At 38.8% G+C, this 20635-nt stretch overlaps 1 protein-coding gene across 2 annotated transcripts in view; it reads left to right on the forward strand.

Moving 5' to 3' along the window:
• Nucleotides 1-20635, forward strand: part of TDRD7 (tudor domain containing 7) — an 88930-nt gene that overhangs the window by 31819 nt on the left and 36476 nt on the right. For both annotated transcript variants that reach the window (XM_058523585.1, XM_058523586.1), the window contains one exon: nucleotides 1713-1930. In XM_058523585.1, coding sequence (XP_058379568.1) covers nucleotides 1713-1930 — 218 coding nt within the window. The remainder of the gene's footprint in view (nucleotides 1-1712; nucleotides 1931-20635) is intronic.

The following is a 20635-nucleotide window of genomic DNA, read 5'->3' on the forward strand; positions in this document are numbered from 1 at the left end:
TGTTTTCAGAATTAGTACTTATGTTGCATGAAATTTAAATGTGATTTTAAATAATTTGCTGCTTTAAATGTGCTTCTTACTGAGTTGAAATCATTTTTTCTGTAAGAACATATCTCCAGTATTGCTTATGGAAATTAATTAAACAATATGATTTTTGTTTATATTAATTACTTTTACATATGCTATTTCTGAAACGTGACTACTCAGTAAAGTTGTATACCCTTAAGAGGTCATAGATCCTTTTAAATTAGAATAAGCTTTTTCTGCAGAACCAAGAGGACTTGTTTCGGGAGGATTGCGATTCACCTGGCAGCTGATATGCACACACTTATACACAACCTCCCCTACCTGCTGGCAGCCTAGATTACTTCCTTTGTTTGTTTAACAAAAGGTACAGAAGCTTAGGTGACTCCAGTGGCCCCACGGAGCAGGTGTGTTTGCAAAGACTATGCATCAACTGCTGACACGCTCTTTAAGGGGGGGTCTGGCCAGTTCTGAGAAACTCGTTTTTTCCTTCTGCCTGGTCCTTTTATATCATTATTTGGGAAGAACTTAAATAAATTAGCTATTGCCTTTAATAGGAAATAAATATGGACATCCTGGACCCTTCTGTTCTCTGAGCCAAACTAAGTCTTAGCAAGGCCAGGTCTCATTCTCTGTGGAGGGTAAAGCAGAGTCAGCATCCAGCCATCCTCAAGGAAGCTCACCCTTTGGCTTCCTGGCATCCTCAGAGACCAGCGTCCCCAAACCAGCCTGTGTGTCTCTACCAGCCAGTTTAAAATAAAATAAAGTTGTTGAATCCCAGCAGAAATACCATCTAATTACAATATGGGCATATATTACTTGTAGATGGTACTTTTTAATGTACTCTGATCCGTATCCCATTGAAATTTAGAAGAGATTTGGAATGAATTTCATAGTTCTTAAAATAACAACTGTCATCTATAATGGACATTCACATTTCTTTATTGTCTTAGGATAACTCAGGCATTCTAAGTTTTAAATAAAAAATAAACATGAGTGAGAGAGCTAGCCAAAACTTTATAAATATTCGCTTATGAAAGATAAATGATTTGGATTGGGGAAATAAAAACAAATCATTAATCTCTGAGCACCAAACCTTTTATTTATGTTTATAAACCGAGGCTAGGATGATTGTAGTAGGTGGTTCAATTTTTTAATTTCTGTATATTGTTAAATTATTGTTTCTCATTAATAAAGGGAAAGTTGATTATATTTTAAAACCTGGACAATTTTTTATTTTGTATAAAATGTTCTTTGATCTTACTATTGAGGCATTTTCTTTATGCTCTGTGGAATATAGCTTCAAATTCAGCATTGCATATATGCCATTATTGTCTAAAATTTAACCTTTCTTTATAGCAGTTAGACAATGATTGTTTAAATAATAAGTTGCATTATTCTTTACGAAGCAAGATCATCCTGATGTTTAAATTAAACTATGAAGCACCTTGCAAAATAAAGGGGCTAGGTTTCCTCTGCTGTGGCTGTTGACCCTGCTGGGTATTTCAGGGTTAAAACTTAGACTGAAGCTGTCATGGTCCTGCTTTGCCTAATCCTGCTCCTTCTAAGTCCCTTGACCCCCCACAAGCCTGAAGTATAACAAAGCCTAAAGACACAAATACCAGGTAATGGGGATAATCTAAAATGTTAAGCATTTTGGTTAATTCTATCATTTTTTTAATTTAAAGATAATTTAAATCAGACTGTTGAAAAACCAAATATCACGCCTCCTGCCTCTTACACTTATAAAATGGATGAGGTTCAAAACCGCATAAAAGAAATACTAAACAAGCATAACAATGGCATTTGGATATCTAAGCTTCCACATCTTTACAAAGAGTTATATAAAGAAGAACTTAATCAAGGAATTTTACAGCAGTTTGAACACTGGCCTCATATTTGCACGGTACGTTTCTCCTTATTCCTCCCTCCTGCCGCCTCCTCCTTGCCCCACTTTCAGATTTTGAGTTATTAGTCATATCACTTTTTATCCAAGGAGCATGAAGCACTTTCTGTAATATTGCTGCATTAATCTTATCTCTAAGATTAACAGATACCAGTTCTTATTAATAGGAGCAGTATGTCAGGGTTGAGGGCTGTGTGTGTTGTAATTGCTGTTTTTATATAATTTAAATTACTTTTTAAATGCATTTAATATGTGATGATATATATACCATTTTGTATTAAGCTGCTACCAACAGATAGTGATAGCTTTGCCATTTTAATGACTTAAACTTACTGGTAATGAAACTCTTTTTTTTAGTCTCAAATTTTATGTGCTTGTTCCTGAGAGTTTTTAAAGACGTTCAGCTGATCCAAGTTTAGTTATTTTGGCTAATTATTTATAGAGTACCTGATTTTTGTTTTAAAATGAATATAGTGTTCAGATTTAAAATTTTTACGAACTTCTTTGGAAGAAAAAAATTGAAAAGTGAGCTGACATCAATTTCCATATCTGTTCCTACTTGAGAGTCTATTATTATAATAAAATGATGGGTCAGAATAGTTTATTAGAAATTTTAGTTCAGGTAGAGATAGAGACAACTAGATTCTTCAACCAAACTAACTAACTTTTAGATGTTTCTTAATGTTTTTATTTCCGTAGAATATATTCAACAATGTAACTATTTTAAATGGTGGCATTAGCAGCTCTTGGTGCTTCTAAGCTTGTAGAATTAAATGTGCATGATGATCATTGTTTGGTAGAGGGCTTTTATTTCTTTAACTTAATATATGTTTTGGCCCCCAACCGTGTTGGGCAAAGCGTAGGCCACTCCCTTTGTATGAGCACCTGGCCCAAAGACAGCTTCTATTTTTGTAACCACTTTTTCATCCAGACCACTGACACTCAAGCCCCGTGCACTTTCCCGATAAGAGTCATTCATTCATCCATCCATCCTACTTATTCATACAACATTCACTATGCACCTGCAGGTACCAGTCACTGCCTTAGCTGCTAAGAACATCTAGGGCTATGTGACATGTTAGATTATACAGTGTGAAGTGGGAAAACAAGAAGAAATATCCAACTCTGGAAATATGGCTGTTTCCCTACTTATAAAGTCAGGAATGTTTAATGGTCACAGGAATGTTACCTCTGATTTATGTGGAATGTGGGGTTTGTTCTTATGATGGGGATTCTAAGGTTGCTATTCAATTCATTCCATTTTTACTCCTTTCTGGGAAGAATTTTCTCACTAGATGCAGGTTTAGCAGTGTTGATGTCGATGAGGACCCCTTCAGACTTCGCTAGTCTTGAGGGGACTTCCGAGGTTTCATCAGGTCACTCAATTTGAAGGTTCAGGGCCTGGAGCTCCTTCTTGGAATGCATATGGTTCTTTTATTTTTTAAATCGTAGACATTCATGAACTAATAGCATATCTTCAGTGAACTTCACTAACTTAACTTAGAGCCTTTTTTGACTGTCAAGGTACACTATATATAACTCACTGTTAACTTTAATAAGTCATCTTTGGAGTAAATGTTTTAAAATTAACTTCCCATATTCTTAATGTATTATGTTTTTGGTTACTTTAGTATTTTATACTGAATAGCATGGTAGGATGGTAATTACTAGTATTTGTAGCTTAGTTTATGGCTTTTGGCGGGGAGAAATTTTCATCCTTGCTACTCTACGTGTCTGCAAAGCCCCCAGATTTCTCTTGCTAGGATTGTAGGTGAGAGAGTGTCTCTTTCTTTGATGTTAAAACTTTACCTAAAATGAGTGGTTTCCTACTAAATTTCAGGTGCTGAAACAACTGACTTTTTATTTTCTGGTTGCTCAAATTCATCTTTGTTGCATAATTATTTTCTGTCCAGGCAGTGAAGGTGGAACATGAAACAAAAATATAATAATACCTTTCTTATCTATATGCTGTGTCTCTCAACTTTGAATAGGAATGTTTAGATGCAGTCACTATCAATTATTAGGTATGAGAATTTGCTTAGTGAACATTGTATCTAGGATGCCAAAAACTGCCAGTCTTATTAACGTCTATTGATATTTTTCAAGACTATGTTTTTAATAACTCTTGAATGTTTTTTTAACAGCCTACTGGTAAACAATTTTTAACAGTTACACCATGATTATTTTCCCTTTCTTCTTACTTCTTGCCTTTTGCCTTGCTGAAAAGCAAAAACACTGATAGCGTGCCCAGGGCTGATACTACTACAAGCAGGGTGAGACAGTCTCAAACACAGTACAGAAAATTTAGGGTAAGAAAGACTTGGTAATGTGTATCTGTCTGTATGGCTTGTTGTGTAACTGAAGAAGAAATCCAAGTGCAGTGTGTTTCTTTCTTTAAAAAAAAGCTGTGGCTGGCCTGGTGGCGTAGAGGTTAACTGCACGCTCTGCTTCGGTGGCCTAGGGTTCACAGGTTTGGATCCTAGGCGTGGACCGAGGCACCGCCTGTCAAGCCATGCTGTGGCGGCCTCTCGTATAAAGTAGAGGAAGATGGGCACGGATGTTAGCCCAGGGCCAGTCTTCCTCAGCAAAAAGAGGAGGATTGGCATCATATGTTAGCTCAGGGCTAATCTTCTTCACACACACACACACACACACACGCACACACACACAAAGCTTTCTTCCACAATCATGGAAAACATTCTATAAAAAAAAAAGATTGAAAAATAAAGTTGTAAAAATCACCCATCATACTATCACCCAGAGATAACCACTTGCAGAGATTTCCATTGGAGTATCAGAATGAACAGCATCAGCTTCAGGGACCAAATAGCAGCTCTGAAATTTTACCTCCATGGAGGTTCTAATCAGCTGCCTGCTATAGGCCACTTCACAAGGATGTTGGATGACATTTTGATGCAGGCAGAAGGATGCTTTGAATCTGTTCTTAATCTTTTGGATCTCTTCAACAACAAAATGTGGACTGAGAGTTTTGAATGCTAAAGAGAATATCAAGTCATATTAACAACAATGAACCAGTTCCATAGTGTTCCTAGGCAACTTGTGAGGGAAATGGAAATTGTACAGAAGTTGTCTTGGAAAGGCAAAGAGCCCAAGATGGTAAGCCTCTAGACCAAGGATACTGGAATCTAAGAATGCCCATTGGGTTCAGTATTTATAAAATGCTTCTATGTGCCAGCCACTGACCTAGGTGTTAGGGATAACAGTAAACAAGACAGACATGGTCCTTGCCTTTGTGGAATTTACTGCACAATAGGGAAAATAAACATTGAGCAAATAATGATAAGCCTTCAGTTGTTACAAAGAAGTGCACGGTGCTAAGGAAACATGTAAATAGGGGGGCCCGACTGAGTCTGATGAGTCAAGAAAAGCTGCCCAGAGGAGGTGGTTGTTACACTAAAACCTGACAGATGAGTTGAAGTAAGTTAGGCAAAGGAAGGGATCAGAGGAACAGGCACCTCAGACAAAAGAAACAGCTTGTGCCAAAGCCTTGAGATAGAAAAACATGGCTTTTTCAGGAAACTGAAAGAAATTCAGTAAGAAGAGAGTGGCTCAAGAAGAAACTCAAGAGGCAAGTAGAGGCCAAGTTACTTCATTGAAGAGTCATCATTTGGTAGAAACTTAGCAGGTCCCTGCCATGAGGTCATCCAGGATCCAGAGCCTCTGGCTGACTTTGATTGCTAGGAAAATTCCAAGTCTTGTAACAACGATTGTTGAACACCAGAGGTTTTGTTGAAATTCTCCACTCTCTGAAACATGGGTGGAGAGAGAAACCTCTGCATTCCTACATGAGCCGGAATATGGTCTTTACTGCCTTACCTGAAGCTGCGTAGAGAGCTGGGAGGCTTGTTTTATAGCCAGGCAGGACTAGATGCACTCAGCTGAGAAGAATTTCTGCCAGGAGCCTTGAAGACCCAGGGTAGGAGCATTGGGAGGCAACTTTAGGACAGCAGGGGAAACATGCTGAGTTGGGCTGGAGGCACACCAGGCCTTAATCACAGAACATAACATTCTGTGAATGAGGACATAAAATGTAGTGGAGGAGAAAAAATGCCTAATTGCGCTAATTATTCATGCTTCTACAAGAAGGTTTTACTATTAATCTGTATTTTACGTCATTTTCCACCTATTAGAAATCACTATGCTTTAAGTTGTTGACTATTACCTCAGACTTTAAAAAATTTTTTAAGTTCTGAATTGCAACAATATGGCAATTTCTGTAATATCAAAAGAGACAACAGCAATTCTGCCACTTACATAGAGATATGTTTTTATAATTTTGGATGTTCAGGAATTTGTCTTAACTTTAATTGTGGTAATTAATTGTATAAGATAAGAAAGCACCTGTCAGCCCATGCAAAATGAATTCCCTTTTTTTAAGGCCTGGATGTTTCTGAATTAAAAACAAACCACTTGGGTTTCTAGGAAGGTGAGCATGAAGAGCAGTGGTGTATCCTCAGGCTTAGTGGTATGGATACAGTCTCTGTATATGGCAATGCCAGCAGAAGCAGCAGTGAAAAGGAAACTGAGGACTTGAAAGTATAGCCATGATATCTAATTAGAATCCAGTTTCATTTCTGATGTTCCACCAACAAGAAATATGCAATGAACACGTTGAAACAGTTTTTAAGTTTAATTTCAGCTAACACCTGAATAGGAGAAAGATAGAATAGCACTGGTGAACTCAGAATAGAGAAGTTAAGGAGTAATGTGATGTTGCCATCTGGAACCTGAAACAGAAACTACCCGTAGAGCCCTGTAGCGCAGTAGAAAGAGTTTGGGCTCTGGAGTTAGAATTTTGCCTTGCCGTTTCTCAGCTGTAGTATTTTCAGCATACAGATCATCCTCTCAGGGCCTCACTTTGCTCTAAAATGTGATTTCTCCACATCTCATAGGGTTGTTAGAATTAAATGACATAAACTATAAGAAGCAGCTGCTGCCAGTACAGTATCAGAAACATAATAGGTGTTTAGGAAAAGGCAGCTGTTATTTTTTGAGGGGCAGCCCAGCTTAGATGAAAGCCAGTTAAAACCCACTGGTAAACCAGAGACATGTCCAGCAAGCTCCACAAAGGAACTCATCTCAGTGAAAACAGAGGAAAACTAAAGAGGGAAGAACAAGGTTTAAATTGAGAAAAAATAAGGAGCAGTGGATGACTGAAGTCAAAGAACTGAAAGTCCAAGATGAGGTGAGTCTCTGTCATCTTAGAGGAACAGTCCACCCACACCCCCAAAGGTGATGAGAGCATGCCTGCAGTACCTACCCAGCCTAGGATGCACAGTGAAAGCTGTCTGCCAGGATATCCCCAAAAGCCCTGCACCCATTTAACCAGGACCAGACTCCATTGTCTTCCTAAAGGAACCTGTGAGTAAGGGCCTATACCTTGGGCCACGCTGAAGGAAAACGACTTGAAGTTTGTCCTAATAATATAAATAGTTGCAGTCAGCATCAATGAAAAGCCCTTACTAGGAAAAGGGAGTGAAAGAGAGTATTAGCCTTGAAATATTTACGGTCCATAAACTACTCATCTAAGATGGTGGAGAAAGAGTTTCTCTTTCTGGGTAGATGGCTTGTGAACAGTCAGGGGTTCCCCTCTACAAGGAACTTCTTGCCTTTACCTTTGATTAAATTTCTGTGGAATATGCCACAAACACTTGTACTTTCTTAAACAGAAATGACCAAAAAATTATAACCTTTCTGAATATCTTGGGCTTAGCATCACTAGCATCAATGAACTGCTGCAGAGAAGTGGCGGATGTAGGTGGTATGGAACTCTGAGTTGGATGGGCTTAGCTCCTCTCAGTGTATTTTGTGCGAGCAGTATATGCCCCACCCACTGCCCTTACAGGCTTCAGATCTGAACCTATCAGTTTGTCTTCATTGAGGCCCAGTGATGCTATTGGGGACCGTTTCCTCATCTTTTTCTCAATTGTCTTAACTTTTCCAGCACTTCTCAGCTTTAGCACAAAAAGACTAAGCTCTGAAGGAGGTCATCAAGCAGTCTTTTTCTGTGAACTGGCTAATCATAATGTGCAAGCTTCTGGTCAATGGTTCTTTGATGTTTTCGTTGTTGATAGGTACCCAGGGGTCTGTATTCACTGCTGAAGTTGAGTTTTTAAATTGATTTGGGTTTTTTTTCCTGTATTTTTTTTTCCTAAAAGTGGCTTTTATTTCAAGTTCAAGAGTTTCCTCTTTATTCCATACCAAAGTGGGCAAACTACGCCTCTGCCTGTTTTTTTTTTTAATAGCTTTATTAAATACTGAAATGTCCTTTTGTGTGTGTGTGAGAGGAAGATCAGCCCTGAACTAACATCGATGCTAATCCTCCTCTTTTTGCTGAGGAAGACCGGCTCTGAGCTAACATCTATTGCCAATCCTCCTCCTTTTTTTCCCCAAAGCTCCAGTAGATAGTCGTATGTCATAGTTGTACATCCTTCTAGTTGCTGTATGTGGGATGTGGCCTCAGCATGGCCAGAAAAGCGGTGCGTCGGTGCATGCCCGGGATCCGAACCCGGGCCGCCAGTAGCGGAGCACGCGCACTTAACCGCTAAGCCACGGGGCCGGCCCTGCCTCTGCCTGTTTTTGTTTTCTGTTTTTTTGTTTTATTTTATTAAGGTCATATTGGCTTTTAACGTTGTGTAAATTTCAGATGTATGTTATTATATCTCAGTTTCTGTATAGATTGCATCATATTCACCACCATACACATATCTGTCACCATACACATGTGCCCCTTTACCCCTTTTGCCCTCCCTCCACCCCCTTTTCCTTTGGTAACCACTAATCTGTTCTCTGTGTGTTTGTTTATCTTCCACATATGCGTGAAATCGTATGTTATTTTTCTTTGTCTGTCTGACTTATTTTGGTTAACATAATACCCTCAAGGTCCATCCATGTTGTCACAAATGGCATGATTTTTTCTTTTTTTGTGGCTGAGTATTCCATTGTGTATATATACCACATCTTCTTTATCCATTCATCTGTTGATGGGCACTTGGGTTGCTTCCACATCTTGGCTATTGTGAGTAATGCTGCGATGAACATAGGAGTGTATAAATCTTTTTGAATTCTTGCTTTCATATTCTTTGGATAAATACCCAGTAGTAGGATAGCTGGATCTTATGGTATTTCTATTTTTAGTTTTTTGAGAAATCTCCTTACTGTTTTTCACAGTGGCTGCACAAGTTTGCTTTCCCACCAGCAGTGTATGAGGGTTCCCGTTTCTCCACATCCTCTCCAACACTTGTTATTTCTTGTCTTGTTAATTATAGCCATTCTAACAGGTGTGAGATGATATCTCATTGTAGTTTCGATTGGCAAACCCTAATAATTAGTGATGTTGAACATCTTTTCATGTGCCTGTTGGCCATCTGTATATCTTCTTTGGAAAAAATATCTGTTCATGTCCTCTGACCAGTTTTTGATCAGGTTGTTCCTTTTTTGTTGTTGAGTTGTTTGAGTTCTTTATATATTTTGGGAATTAACCCCTTGTTGGATATATGATTTTCAAGTATTTTCTCCCAGTTGGTGGGTTGTCTTTTCGTTTTGTTGATGGTTTCCTTTGCTTTGCAGAAGTGTTTTAATCTGATGTAGTCCCATTTATTTATTTTTTTCTTTTGTTTCCCTTGCCTGAGTAGACATGGTATTCAAAAAGATACTACTAAGACTGATGTCAAAGAATGTACTGCCTATATTTTCCTCTAAGAGTTTTATGGTTTCAGGTCTTACATTCAAGTCTTTAATCCATTTTGAGTTAATTTTTGTGTATGGTGTAAGATAGTGGTCTACTTTCATTCTTTTGCGTGTGGCTGTCCAGTTTTCCCAACACCATTTATTGAAGAGACTTTCCTTTCTCCATTGTGTGGAGGCTCCTTTGTCAAAGATTAGCTGTCCGTAGATGTGTGTTTTTATTTCTGGCCTTTCAGTTCTGTTCCATTGATCTGTGTGTCTGTTTTTCTGCCAGTACCATGCTGTTTTGATTACTGTAGCTTTGTATATAATTTGAATTCAGGGATTGTGATACCTCCAACTTTGTTCTTTTTTCTCGGGGTTGTTTTGGCTGTTTGGGGTCTTTTGTTGTTCCATATAAATTTTAGGATTCTTTGTTCTATTTCTGTGAAGAATGTCATTGGGATTCTGATTGGGATTGCCTTGAATCTGTAGATTGCCTTAGGTTATATGGACATTTTAACTGTGTTTATTCTTCCAGTCCATGAGTGTGGACTGTCTTGCGATTTATGTATGCCTTATTCGATTTCTTTCAATAGTGTCTTATAGTTTGCAATGTATAAGTCTTTCACCTCCTTGGTTAAATTTATTCCTAAGTATTTTATTCTTTTTGTTGTGATTGTAAATGGGATTGTATTCTTGACTTCTCTTTTTGCTAGTTCGTTATTAGTATGTAGAAATGCAACAGATTTTTGTGTGTTGATATTGTACCCTGCAACTTGACTGTGTTTGTTAATTATTTCTAATAATTTTTTGGTGGATTCTTTAGGGTTTTCTCTATATAGAATCATGTCATCTGCGAATAGAGTTTCACTTCTTCCTTTCCAATTTGGATCCCTTTTATTTCTTTTTCTTGCCTGATTGCTCTACCTAAAACTTCCAGTACTATGTTGAATAAGAGTGGTGAGAGTGGGCGTCCTTGTCTTGTTCCTGTTCTTAGAGGGATGGCTTTCAGTTTTTCTTCATTGAGTATACTGTTGGCTATGGGTTTGTCATATATGACCTTTATTTGGTTAAGGTACTTTCCTTCTATACCCATTTTATTGAGAGTTTTTATTATAAATGGATGTTGGATCTTGTCAAATGCTTTCTCTGCATCTGTTGAGATGATCATGTGACCTTTTTTTTTTTTGAGGAAGATTAGCTCTGAGCTAACATCTGTTGCCAATCCTCTTCTTTTTTGCTGAGGAATATTGTCCCTGGGCTAACATCTGTGCCCATCTTCCTTTACTTTATATGGGATGCTGCCACAGCATGGCTTGATAAGCAGTGCATAGGCCTGCGCCCGGGACCGAACCTTCAAACCCTGGGTTGCTGAAGCGGAGCATGTGAACTTAACTGCTGTGCCACCGGGCTGGCTCCATGATCATGTGATTTTTATTCTTCATTTTTTTAATGTGGTTTATCACATTGATTGATTTGGGGATGTTGAACCATCCCTGCATTCCTGGAATAAATCCCACTTGATCGTGGTGTATGATCCTTTTAATGTATTGTTATATTTGCGTTATTACATGCAAATATATATGCAATATATTGCATATATTATATTTACATTAGCAAATAATGTATTTGCTAATATTTTGTTGAGGATTTTTACATCTATGTTTATCAGCAATGTTGGCCTGTAATTTACCTTTTTTATGTTGTCCTTGTCTGATTTTGGTATCAGGGTAGTGTTTGCCTTGTAGAATGAGTTAGAAAGTGTCCCATCCTCTTCAGTTTTTTGGACTAGTTTGAGAAGGATAGGAATTAAATCTTTTTTGAATGTTTGGTAGAATTCACCAGAGAATCCATCTGGTCCTGGACTTTTGTTTTTTGGGAGGTTTTTGATTACTTTTTCAATCTCTTTGCTTGTAGTTGGCCTATTCAGATTCTCTATTTCTTCTTGATTCAGTTTTCGGAGGTTGTATGATCCAAAGAATTTATCCATTTCTTCTAGGTTATCTAGTTTGTTGGCATATAGCTTTTCATAGTATTCTTCTATAATCCTTTGTATTTCTGTGGTGTCTGTTGTAATTTCTGCTCTTTCATTTCTGATTTTACTTATTTGCGTCTTCTCTCTTTTTTTCTTAGTGAGTCTGGCTAAGGGTTTGTCAGTTTTGTTTAGAACCAGCTCTTAGTTTCATTGATCCTTTCTATTGTTTTTTTAGTCTCTGTTTCGTTTATTTCTGCTCTGATTTTTATTTCCTTCCTTCTACTGACTTTAGGCTTTGTTTGTTCTTCTTTTTGTAGTTATTTTAGATACAGGGAAAACTTGTTTATTTGAGATTTTTCTTGTTTCTTGAAGTAGGCCTGTATTGCTGTAGATTTCCCTCTTATTACTGCTTTTGCTGCGTCCCGTAAGTTTTGGTATGTAATGTTTTCATTTTCATTTGTCTCTAGGTATTTTTTTTATTTCTCCTTTGATTTCTTCATTGTTCCAGTAGTTTTTCAGTAGCATGTTGCCTAGTCTTCACATATTTGTAACTTTCTCAGCTTTTTTCTTGTAGTTGATTTCTAGTTTCATAGCACTGAGCTTGGAAAAGATGCTTGATATGATTTCAATCTTCTTGAATTTAGTGAGGCTTGCTTTGTTTCCCACCATATGGCCTGTCTTTGAGAATGTTCCATGTGCGCTTAAGAAGAATGTGTATTCTGCTCTTTTTGTATGGAATGTTCTATATATATCTATTAAGTCCATCTGGTCTAGTGTTTCATTTAAGGCCACTGTTTCCTTGTTGACTTTCTGTGTGGATGGTCTATCCATTGATGTAAGTCAGGTGTTAAGCTCCCCTACTATTATTGTATTGTTGTCAGTTTCTCCTTTTAGGTCTGTTAATAGTTGCTTTATGTACCTGGTGTTCCTGTGTTGTGTATATATATTAATAAGTCTTATGTCTTCTTGTTAGAATGCCACCTTTATCATTATATAATGGCCATCTTTGTCTATCTTTTTTATCTTGAAGTCTGCATTGTCTGATATAAGTATGGCTACACCCGCTTTCTTTTGTTTGTCATTTGCCTGGAGTATCATCTTGCATCCCTTCACTCTGAGCCTGTTTGTCGTTAGAGCTGAGATGGGTTTTCTGGAGGCACCATATTGTTGGGTCTTGTCTTTTAATCCATCTAGCCACTCTGTGTCTTTTGATTGGTGAATTCAATCCATTTACTTTTAGAGTGATTATTGATATATGAGGACTTAATACTGCTATTTTATCTTTTGTTTTCTAGTGGTTCTACATTTCCATTGTTTATTTTCCCTTGTGTTTCTGTCTGACATCTCAGTTTGGTGGTTTTCTGTGATGGTTTTGTCAGTTTTCTCTGTATTTATGATGTGTGACCTGCTCTGATTTTTTGTTTTGTGGTTACCATGAGGTTTGTATAAAGCATCTCATAGATGAGATAGTCCGTTTTCTGATAGCCTCTTATCTCCATTATCCTATGCAGGTTCCAACCCTTTTCTCTTCCCCTTCTATGTTTTTGTTGTCACAAATTATTCTTTTTTGTGTTGTGAGTTTGTGACCAAATCAAAGTGTTTATCGTTATTTTTGAATTTTTCTTTCCCTTTATCCTTTATTTTATATTTAAGTGTTTGCTAACCTATTCTCATATAGAGGTGCAATTTTCTGATTTTTGTCTATCTCCTTGCTCAAAGCTTTGTAAGCCTTTGCCTTTTTGTTTCCAGTAGGAGGGCTCCCTTCATCATTTCTTGTAAGGCAGGTCTAGTGGCAATGAACTCCTTTAGCTTTTGTTTATCTGGGAAAGCTTTTGTTTCTCTGTCATATCTGAAGGATAGTTTTGCTGGATAGAGTTTTTTTGGCTGATAGGTTTTGTCTTTCAGTATTTTGAATATATCCTTCCACTTTCTCCTAGCCTGTAAGGTTTCTGCTGAGAAATCTGCTGAAAGCCTGATGGGAGTTCCTTTGTAGGTTATTTTCTTCTCTCTTGCTGCCCTTAATATATTTTCTTTGTCATTGACTGTTGATAGTTTTAATGTTATATGCCTTGGAGAAGATCTTTTTGTGTTGAGGTAATTAGGAGTTCTCTTAGCTTCATGTACTTGCATGTCCATTTCCTTCCCCAGGTTTGGGAAGTTCTCAGCTATTATTTCTTTGAATAAGCTCTCAGCTCCTTTCTCCCTACCTTCTCCCTCTGGGATACCTATAATCCTTATGTTACTTTTCCTGATTGAGTCAGATATTTCTTGAAGAATCTCCTCATGTTTTTAAAATATGTGTTCTCTCTTCTCCTCCACCTGAGTCATTTCTAGGTTTCTATCTTCGACCTCACTGATTTTCTCCTCCATAAGGTTTGCTCTATTTTTTATGTTTTCTACATTATTCTTTATCTCATTAATTGTGTTCTTCATATCCAGAATTTCTGTTGGGTTTTTTTTTTAGAGCTTCAATCTTTTTGGTAAAGTATTTCTTCTGTTCATTGATTTTATTCCTGATCTCATTGAACTGTCTTTCTGAGTTTCCTTGTAATTCGTTGAGTTTCTTTATGACAGCTATTTTGAATTCTCTGTCAGTCAGATTGTAATCTTCTGTGACTTCAAATTTGGTTTTTGGAGAGCTGTCATTTTCCTTATGTTCTGCCATGTTACTGTAGTTCTTCATGGTGTTGGATGAATTGATCCTCTGCCAGCGCATTTGTGGTAGTAACCACCTTTTTATTTGGGTATGGCTTTGGTTACTTTGGTTCTGAGCTGCGTCTGGTTGTATTCGAGAGCCTGCACTTTCCACCCTCCACTGCCTTTGCCAGAGACGTCTTCAGTGCCCTCTTTGTGGTGCCTGTGCCTCTAAGGTTGCTGGTGACTTGCTGCTTTCAATGTCACTGCAGATTCAGGTGATGTTACCAGGCTGTGAGCACTTCTGCTGCTTCTGGGATCATCTGGGTCTCATGTTCCTCCAGATCTCATGTTCCCCCATTTTCTCTCTGTGGGCTCTCCATGGGCTTCCCCGTGTACCACCTGTGCAGCTCCTCCTGGGTTATCTGGGGGTGCTGGCAGTACTGCTGCCAGGGATGCTGGATTCACAGGTGTCTGTTGCTGTTGGGGGCCCAGGTTCTTGTATGAAGCTCCTGCTGCTGGTAGAGCCAGTGTCAGGAGTGTCGCCACTGGAGGCTGCATCTCAGGTTCTGCTGGTTCCTGCAGCCTCAGGTCACGAGTGCCACCTGTCACTGCTGAGGGAGGAGTAGGGGCTAAGCCGCAAGTGTTGTTGCTGGCCCTGCAGTCTCTGGTCACTGGTGCCTGGTGGTGTGCTTTTTTGAGACCCCAGGTCAGGGCATCCTGCTCCTGCCAGTGAAATCCGTGTTTTGGTTGCTGTCCCCACTGCTGGAGAGACCAGCACCACTCCCAGGGGAGAAGGAGGGGGCTAGGTCACTGGCACTGCCCTGTGTTCTAAAGCTTCAGGACATATGCGCCACCTGCCACCAGTGAGAGGGGCAGGGGCCACAGCCTCTCTTCAGCAGCGCTGGTGCGTGCATGTTGGTAGTCCACCTTGGATTAGGGTACCCCACCCCTGCCAGGGAAATTCACACCTTGGATGTGGTCCTCACTGCTGGAAAGACCAGCCACTGCCGGGGAATGGTGAGACAGCTGGGTCGCCAACTCCACCGTGTCCTGGAGCCTCAGGATGTGTGCACCACCCACCACCCCTTGGGGGTGGGCAGGGGCCAAGTTGCAAGAGCTGTGTTTGCCCTTACAGCCTGTGTCGCTGGTTGGCACCCCAGCATCAGGATCTGCATTTTGTATCGCTGCTGCCAGGGAAGAGGGAGGGGACTACTCCCCTAGTTCCACTGCCTCCTAGAGGTCCAGTCCACCCACCTTCAGATGTACAGATGCATGGACCTTTCAAGCATTCTGATGTGCTGTGCAGGAAGTCCTTTATTGGTCACTCCATGTCCCACTGGTTGTAACTTAGAGGGAAGAGACAAAGAGAATGACTTCGCCATGATGCTGACATCCTCTGTCTAAATTGGTTTGTTTTTGAGTTCAAAACCTTTGTTAATGCTTAGAGTCCTAGAAAGCAGGTCTTCAGGTAAATGTGGTTTTATTGTACTGTCTAAGGTTTGTATTGGGTGATTGGTTTATATGGTGACCATATAAAATGAAATTTAGAAGTTAATTTAAAGCTTCAACAGAAAGAATCACTACTGAGTGGAAACAAAACTGTGGCTGGCTGACAACATCATACTCAATGGGGAAAAACTGAAAGCCAGTCCTCTGAGAACAGGAACAAGACAAGGGTGCCCACTCCTCCCACTCTTATTCAACATAGTACTGGAGGTTTTGATTGCCAGAGCAGTCAGGCAAGAAAAAGAAATAAAGGGAATCCAGATAGGCAGTGAGGAAATGAAACTCGCACTATTTGCAGGTGACATGATTTTATACATAGAAAACCCTAAAGAATCCATTGGAAAACTATTGGAAATAATCAACTACGGCAAAGTTGCAGGGTACAAAATCAGCTTACAAAAATCAGTTGCATTTCTATATGCTAATAACGAACTAACAGAAAGAAAACTCAAAAAGATAATCCCATTTACAGTCACAACAAAGAGAATAAAATATCTAGGAGTATATTTAACCGAGGAAGTGAAAGACCTATACAATGAAAATTATAAGACATTATTGAAAGAAATCCATGATGACATGAAGAGATGGAAAAATATCCCATGCACATGGATTAGAAGAATAAGCATAGTTAAAATGTCCGTATTACCTAAAGCAATCTACAGATTCAATGCAATCCCAATCAGAATCCCAATGACATTCTTCACGGAAATAGTACAAAGAATCCTAAATTTATGTGGGGCAACAAAAGACCCCAAATTGCTAAAGCAGTCCTGAGAAAAAAGAACAAAGTGGGAGGCATTACAATCCCTGACTTCAAAATAAACTGCAAAGTGATAGTAATTAAAACAGCATGGTACTGGTACAAAAACAGATACACAGATCAATGGAACAGAATTGAAAGCCCAGAAATAAAACCACACATCTACGGACAACTAATCTTCGACAAAGGAGCTAAGAACATACAGTGGAGAAAGGAAAGTCTCGTCAATAAATGGTGCCAAGAAGACTGGACAGCCACATGGAAAAGAATAAAAACGGACCATCTGCTTTCACCATACACAAAAATTAACTCAAAATGGATCAAAGACCTGAAGGTGAGACCTGAAACGATAAAACTCCTGGAAGAAAATATAGGCAGTACACTATTTGACATCGGTCATAAAGGGATCTTTTCGGATTCCATGTCTACTCAGACAAGGGAAACAAAAGAAACAAAAGAAAGAAATAAACAAAAGAAAAAATAAGTCCCAAGTGGGACTTCCTCAGATTAAAGAGCTTCTAGAAGGCAAATGAAACCAGGATCAAAATGAATAGACAACCCACCAGCTGGGAGACAATACTTGCAAATCATGTATCTGTCAAGGGGTTAATCTCCATAATATATAAAGAACTCACACAACTGAACAACAAAAAAACAACCCGATCAAAAAATGGGCAGAGGATATGAACAGGTACTTTCCCAAGGAAGATATACAGATGGCCAATAGGCACATGAAAAGATGGTCAACATCAGTAATCACCAGGGAAATGCAAATCAAAACTACACTAAGATATCACCTTACAACCGTTAGAATGGCTGTAATCACCAAGACAAAAAGCAACAAATGTTGGAGAGGTTGTGGAGAAATAGGAATCCTCATACACAGCTGGTGGGAATGCACACTGGTGCAGCCTCTATGGAAAACAGTATGGAGATTCCTCAAAAAATTAAAAATAGAAATACCTTATGATCCAGTTATCCCACTTCTGGGTATTTATCCAAAGAACTTGAAATCAATAATCCAAAGAGGCTTGTGCACCACGATGTTCTTCACAGCATTATTCGCTATAGCTAAGAAGTGGAAGCAACCCAAATGTTCCTCGACTGATGATTGGATACAGAAGATGTGGTATATATACACAATGGAATACTACTCAGCCATAAAAAAAGACAAAATTGTCACATTTGCAACAACATGGATGGACCTGGAGGGTATTAAGCGAAATAAGCCAGAGGGAAAGACGAATACCACATGATTTCACTCATGTGGAATAGAAACCAACACACAGACAGAGAGAACTGTTTGGTGGTTACCAGGAGCAAGGGGATTGGGGGCTGGGGCACAAGGGGTGAAGGGAGGCATTTATATGGCAATGGACAAATAATAATGTATAACTAAAATTCCACAATGTTATAAACTATTAAGACATCAATAAAAAAATTCTTTTAAATGGCTGGCTGAGACCCATAAAACTGCTATGGAAAGATTTTTGATTTAATTGGACAATACCAATTCTGTTATAGAATCCCAAAGAAAATTCTAATTCTGTAAGAGACAGCAAGTTTACCTTAGTAACCCATGCTGCAGAGTTAGCAGGTGAGCCTTCATAGACTCAGAGGAGTTTGGCTTCAAGAACTTTAAGTTTATAGCACAGGTAAGTTAGAAAGGAAGAAGTAAAGACCTCCTAGAATTAAGGAGAAGAAAGTTTCTAGGCATATAGAATGAAGACTTTTATTTGTGCGGACATACACGGGTCCTGAAGAAGTTGGTGTTTTAAGTCCTTGGGTCTCACATCTGCCAAACCTAATGTGTCTGCTGCAAACTTACAGAACCCCAGAGTGGGTAAAAGAAGTCTCTCATTCAAGTTGTGATTCCAAATAAGGCAGAAATCAACCTAACATAATGAACTTGTGGGGATAGAAAGTTTAAGACATATTAGGTACCAGAATCTTCTGACGATCACCGAAGGAGACAGCTTGAACTCCGTGGTATAGGGAGTTAATCTTTTATGTTACCTACCTGTCTCTCCTGTTGGGAGGTGTAGGTGAGGGGCCATACACAAATATGTGGGTTCCAGGTTATGCCAGTTCCAAATCATTGGACTGGTGATGTTTTGGGTGGATATCCCAAACCAAAGAAAAAATGTAGAGCCACAGAACAAAGAAAACATGGAGAAAAGGGGCAGGATTATGATCCTGAGTCTTCTCCTACTGAACCGGAAGCCTTTTGACCCCTTCGTCAGGCATGTACCTGAATCAGGTAGAGTAAAGGAACTAGAAACTATAAAAGCACCCTCTTGACAGATCCAACTGAAATGACTAGCAGCTGATTACACTAAGGAAATAATAAAAGCCATGTTTCAAGGAGCTGTTGACTACCTTGGTCATTTGTGAAAGCCAGAAAACAGCTGTTCTACAGGAGATCAACATGTAAATCTGGTCAGATGCACCAGAGCACAGTGAATAACGGACACCAAGCTGTAACCCAAATTATAGCAGTTCTTTACCTTTGGGGAGATTCTCATAGGCTAGGGATAGATATAGTAGTAGGTCTCTTTGCTAAGCCCATTTAGCAGAAAGTTAAAAAAAGACAAGACTCACTTTGTGGAGGACAGATGGTGATCACATTAGAATGCCAGGGAAAAGCAGATTTTCACTCATATGAAAATTTTAAAACAGAGTTTAAGTTGAAAAAAATTACATTTCTTTTAAATTATATTTTTTTAACTCTAAACAATATGAGTTTCATGATTTTTCCCTTTGAATTGAGTAACCCTTCAACAATTCTCCAAAGATTGGTTAATAAAGTGTGTGGACCAGGTGTATTTTCCATATCACTAAATTTATCCATGAATATTTGTCTAACATATTGAATGACATCTGAAGCAAGTCCAGTTAGTGTCAGGTTCAGTTCCTAAAGTCAGGCCTATGTTTAACCTTAGTAAATGCTAATTTGAATTTAAAGAGGCCAAATCATTAAAGAACAAAGTGGAATTTAGGCACGTAACCAAACCTCTTGGGATCAAGAAGAATCCAGTGAAAATTGGAAAGTGCCTACAATTCAAGGAACTAATCATTTGGGGATTGGGGGGGAGGGGGTTAGCTACTTTGACAATAAAACTAAAATAAAGCTGCTGAGGAAACAAATCTGTTTCCTAGACCAGGTGATTATTTGGCCATTGTTTGGACTTTTGATAAACTCAGGCTTATTGGTCAAAAATCTGCTTTATAGACTGACTGGCAAAGCTTCACTTAAATACTGCAGACACAGCCCTGGAAGCTTACTACTTCCACATGATCTTTAAGCATTATCCTAGAATGAAGGCCAGAAAAATGGGAATTCTGCTCTTGCCCTAAACAAATTCACATTAAGTGGACCTAATGTTCATAACTTCTGTTAAGATAGTAATCCCTAGTTAGAGAAACTCAATGTGCTAGTTATGTTCAGAGGTCATGTTTAAGTGTTTGATCAAGTGCATTGGTGGGTAATTGGTCCTGATTGCATCTAAAGCACAGATGGGAATGGAAGCTTTAGGACTGGGAATGGGGGAGACTATTCAGCATTGAAGTATCCCATATTCCCAGTTCACTCATTGGAAAGAAAAGGATCATAAAGCTGGAGATCCCTTCTTATCCTCTTTTGGGTTAGAAGAAGCCATGTGGACAGTTAGGGGCTTGTGAGAGTTATTTTAGATAAATGAGACAGACTATATTCCACTGAAATTAGCCTCTACCATCCACCTCAGAAAAGGTGTTGCAAAGAGTTGAAAAGATGTTATTAGGTGAAGACTGAAGAAGGGTTTTAAGATGCGCCCAGAAGGCTCAGCTGGCTTTGGATGTGGAAGACTGTCTAAACTTAAAATTACGCTAATTGAGATTCTGTATGACAAGTGAACAACTCACATATAAATAGAATTCTTTTTTATTTTTCCATTTGCTCAAAAAAGTCTAGTTCTCGAACCTCTGGATACCCAATCTGTATTCTTGTATCTTATTAAGTATCTTAAAGCGCAGTGAAAATTGGCATTCTAAGATTCCATGTTTAAAAACATGAGTCTCTAGAGAGGTGGACTAACTGTTGAGAGCAGAATGAGGAGTGTTCCAAATACTTGTGTCCCTAAGGCTTAAAATTAGGGAC

This window comes from Diceros bicornis, chromosome 28 (assembly GCF_020826845.1).
Source record: "Diceros bicornis minor isolate mBicDic1 chromosome 28, mDicBic1.mat.cur, whole genome shotgun sequence".
Taxonomy (NCBI): Eukaryota; Metazoa; Chordata; class Mammalia; order Perissodactyla; family Rhinocerotidae; genus Diceros; species Diceros bicornis.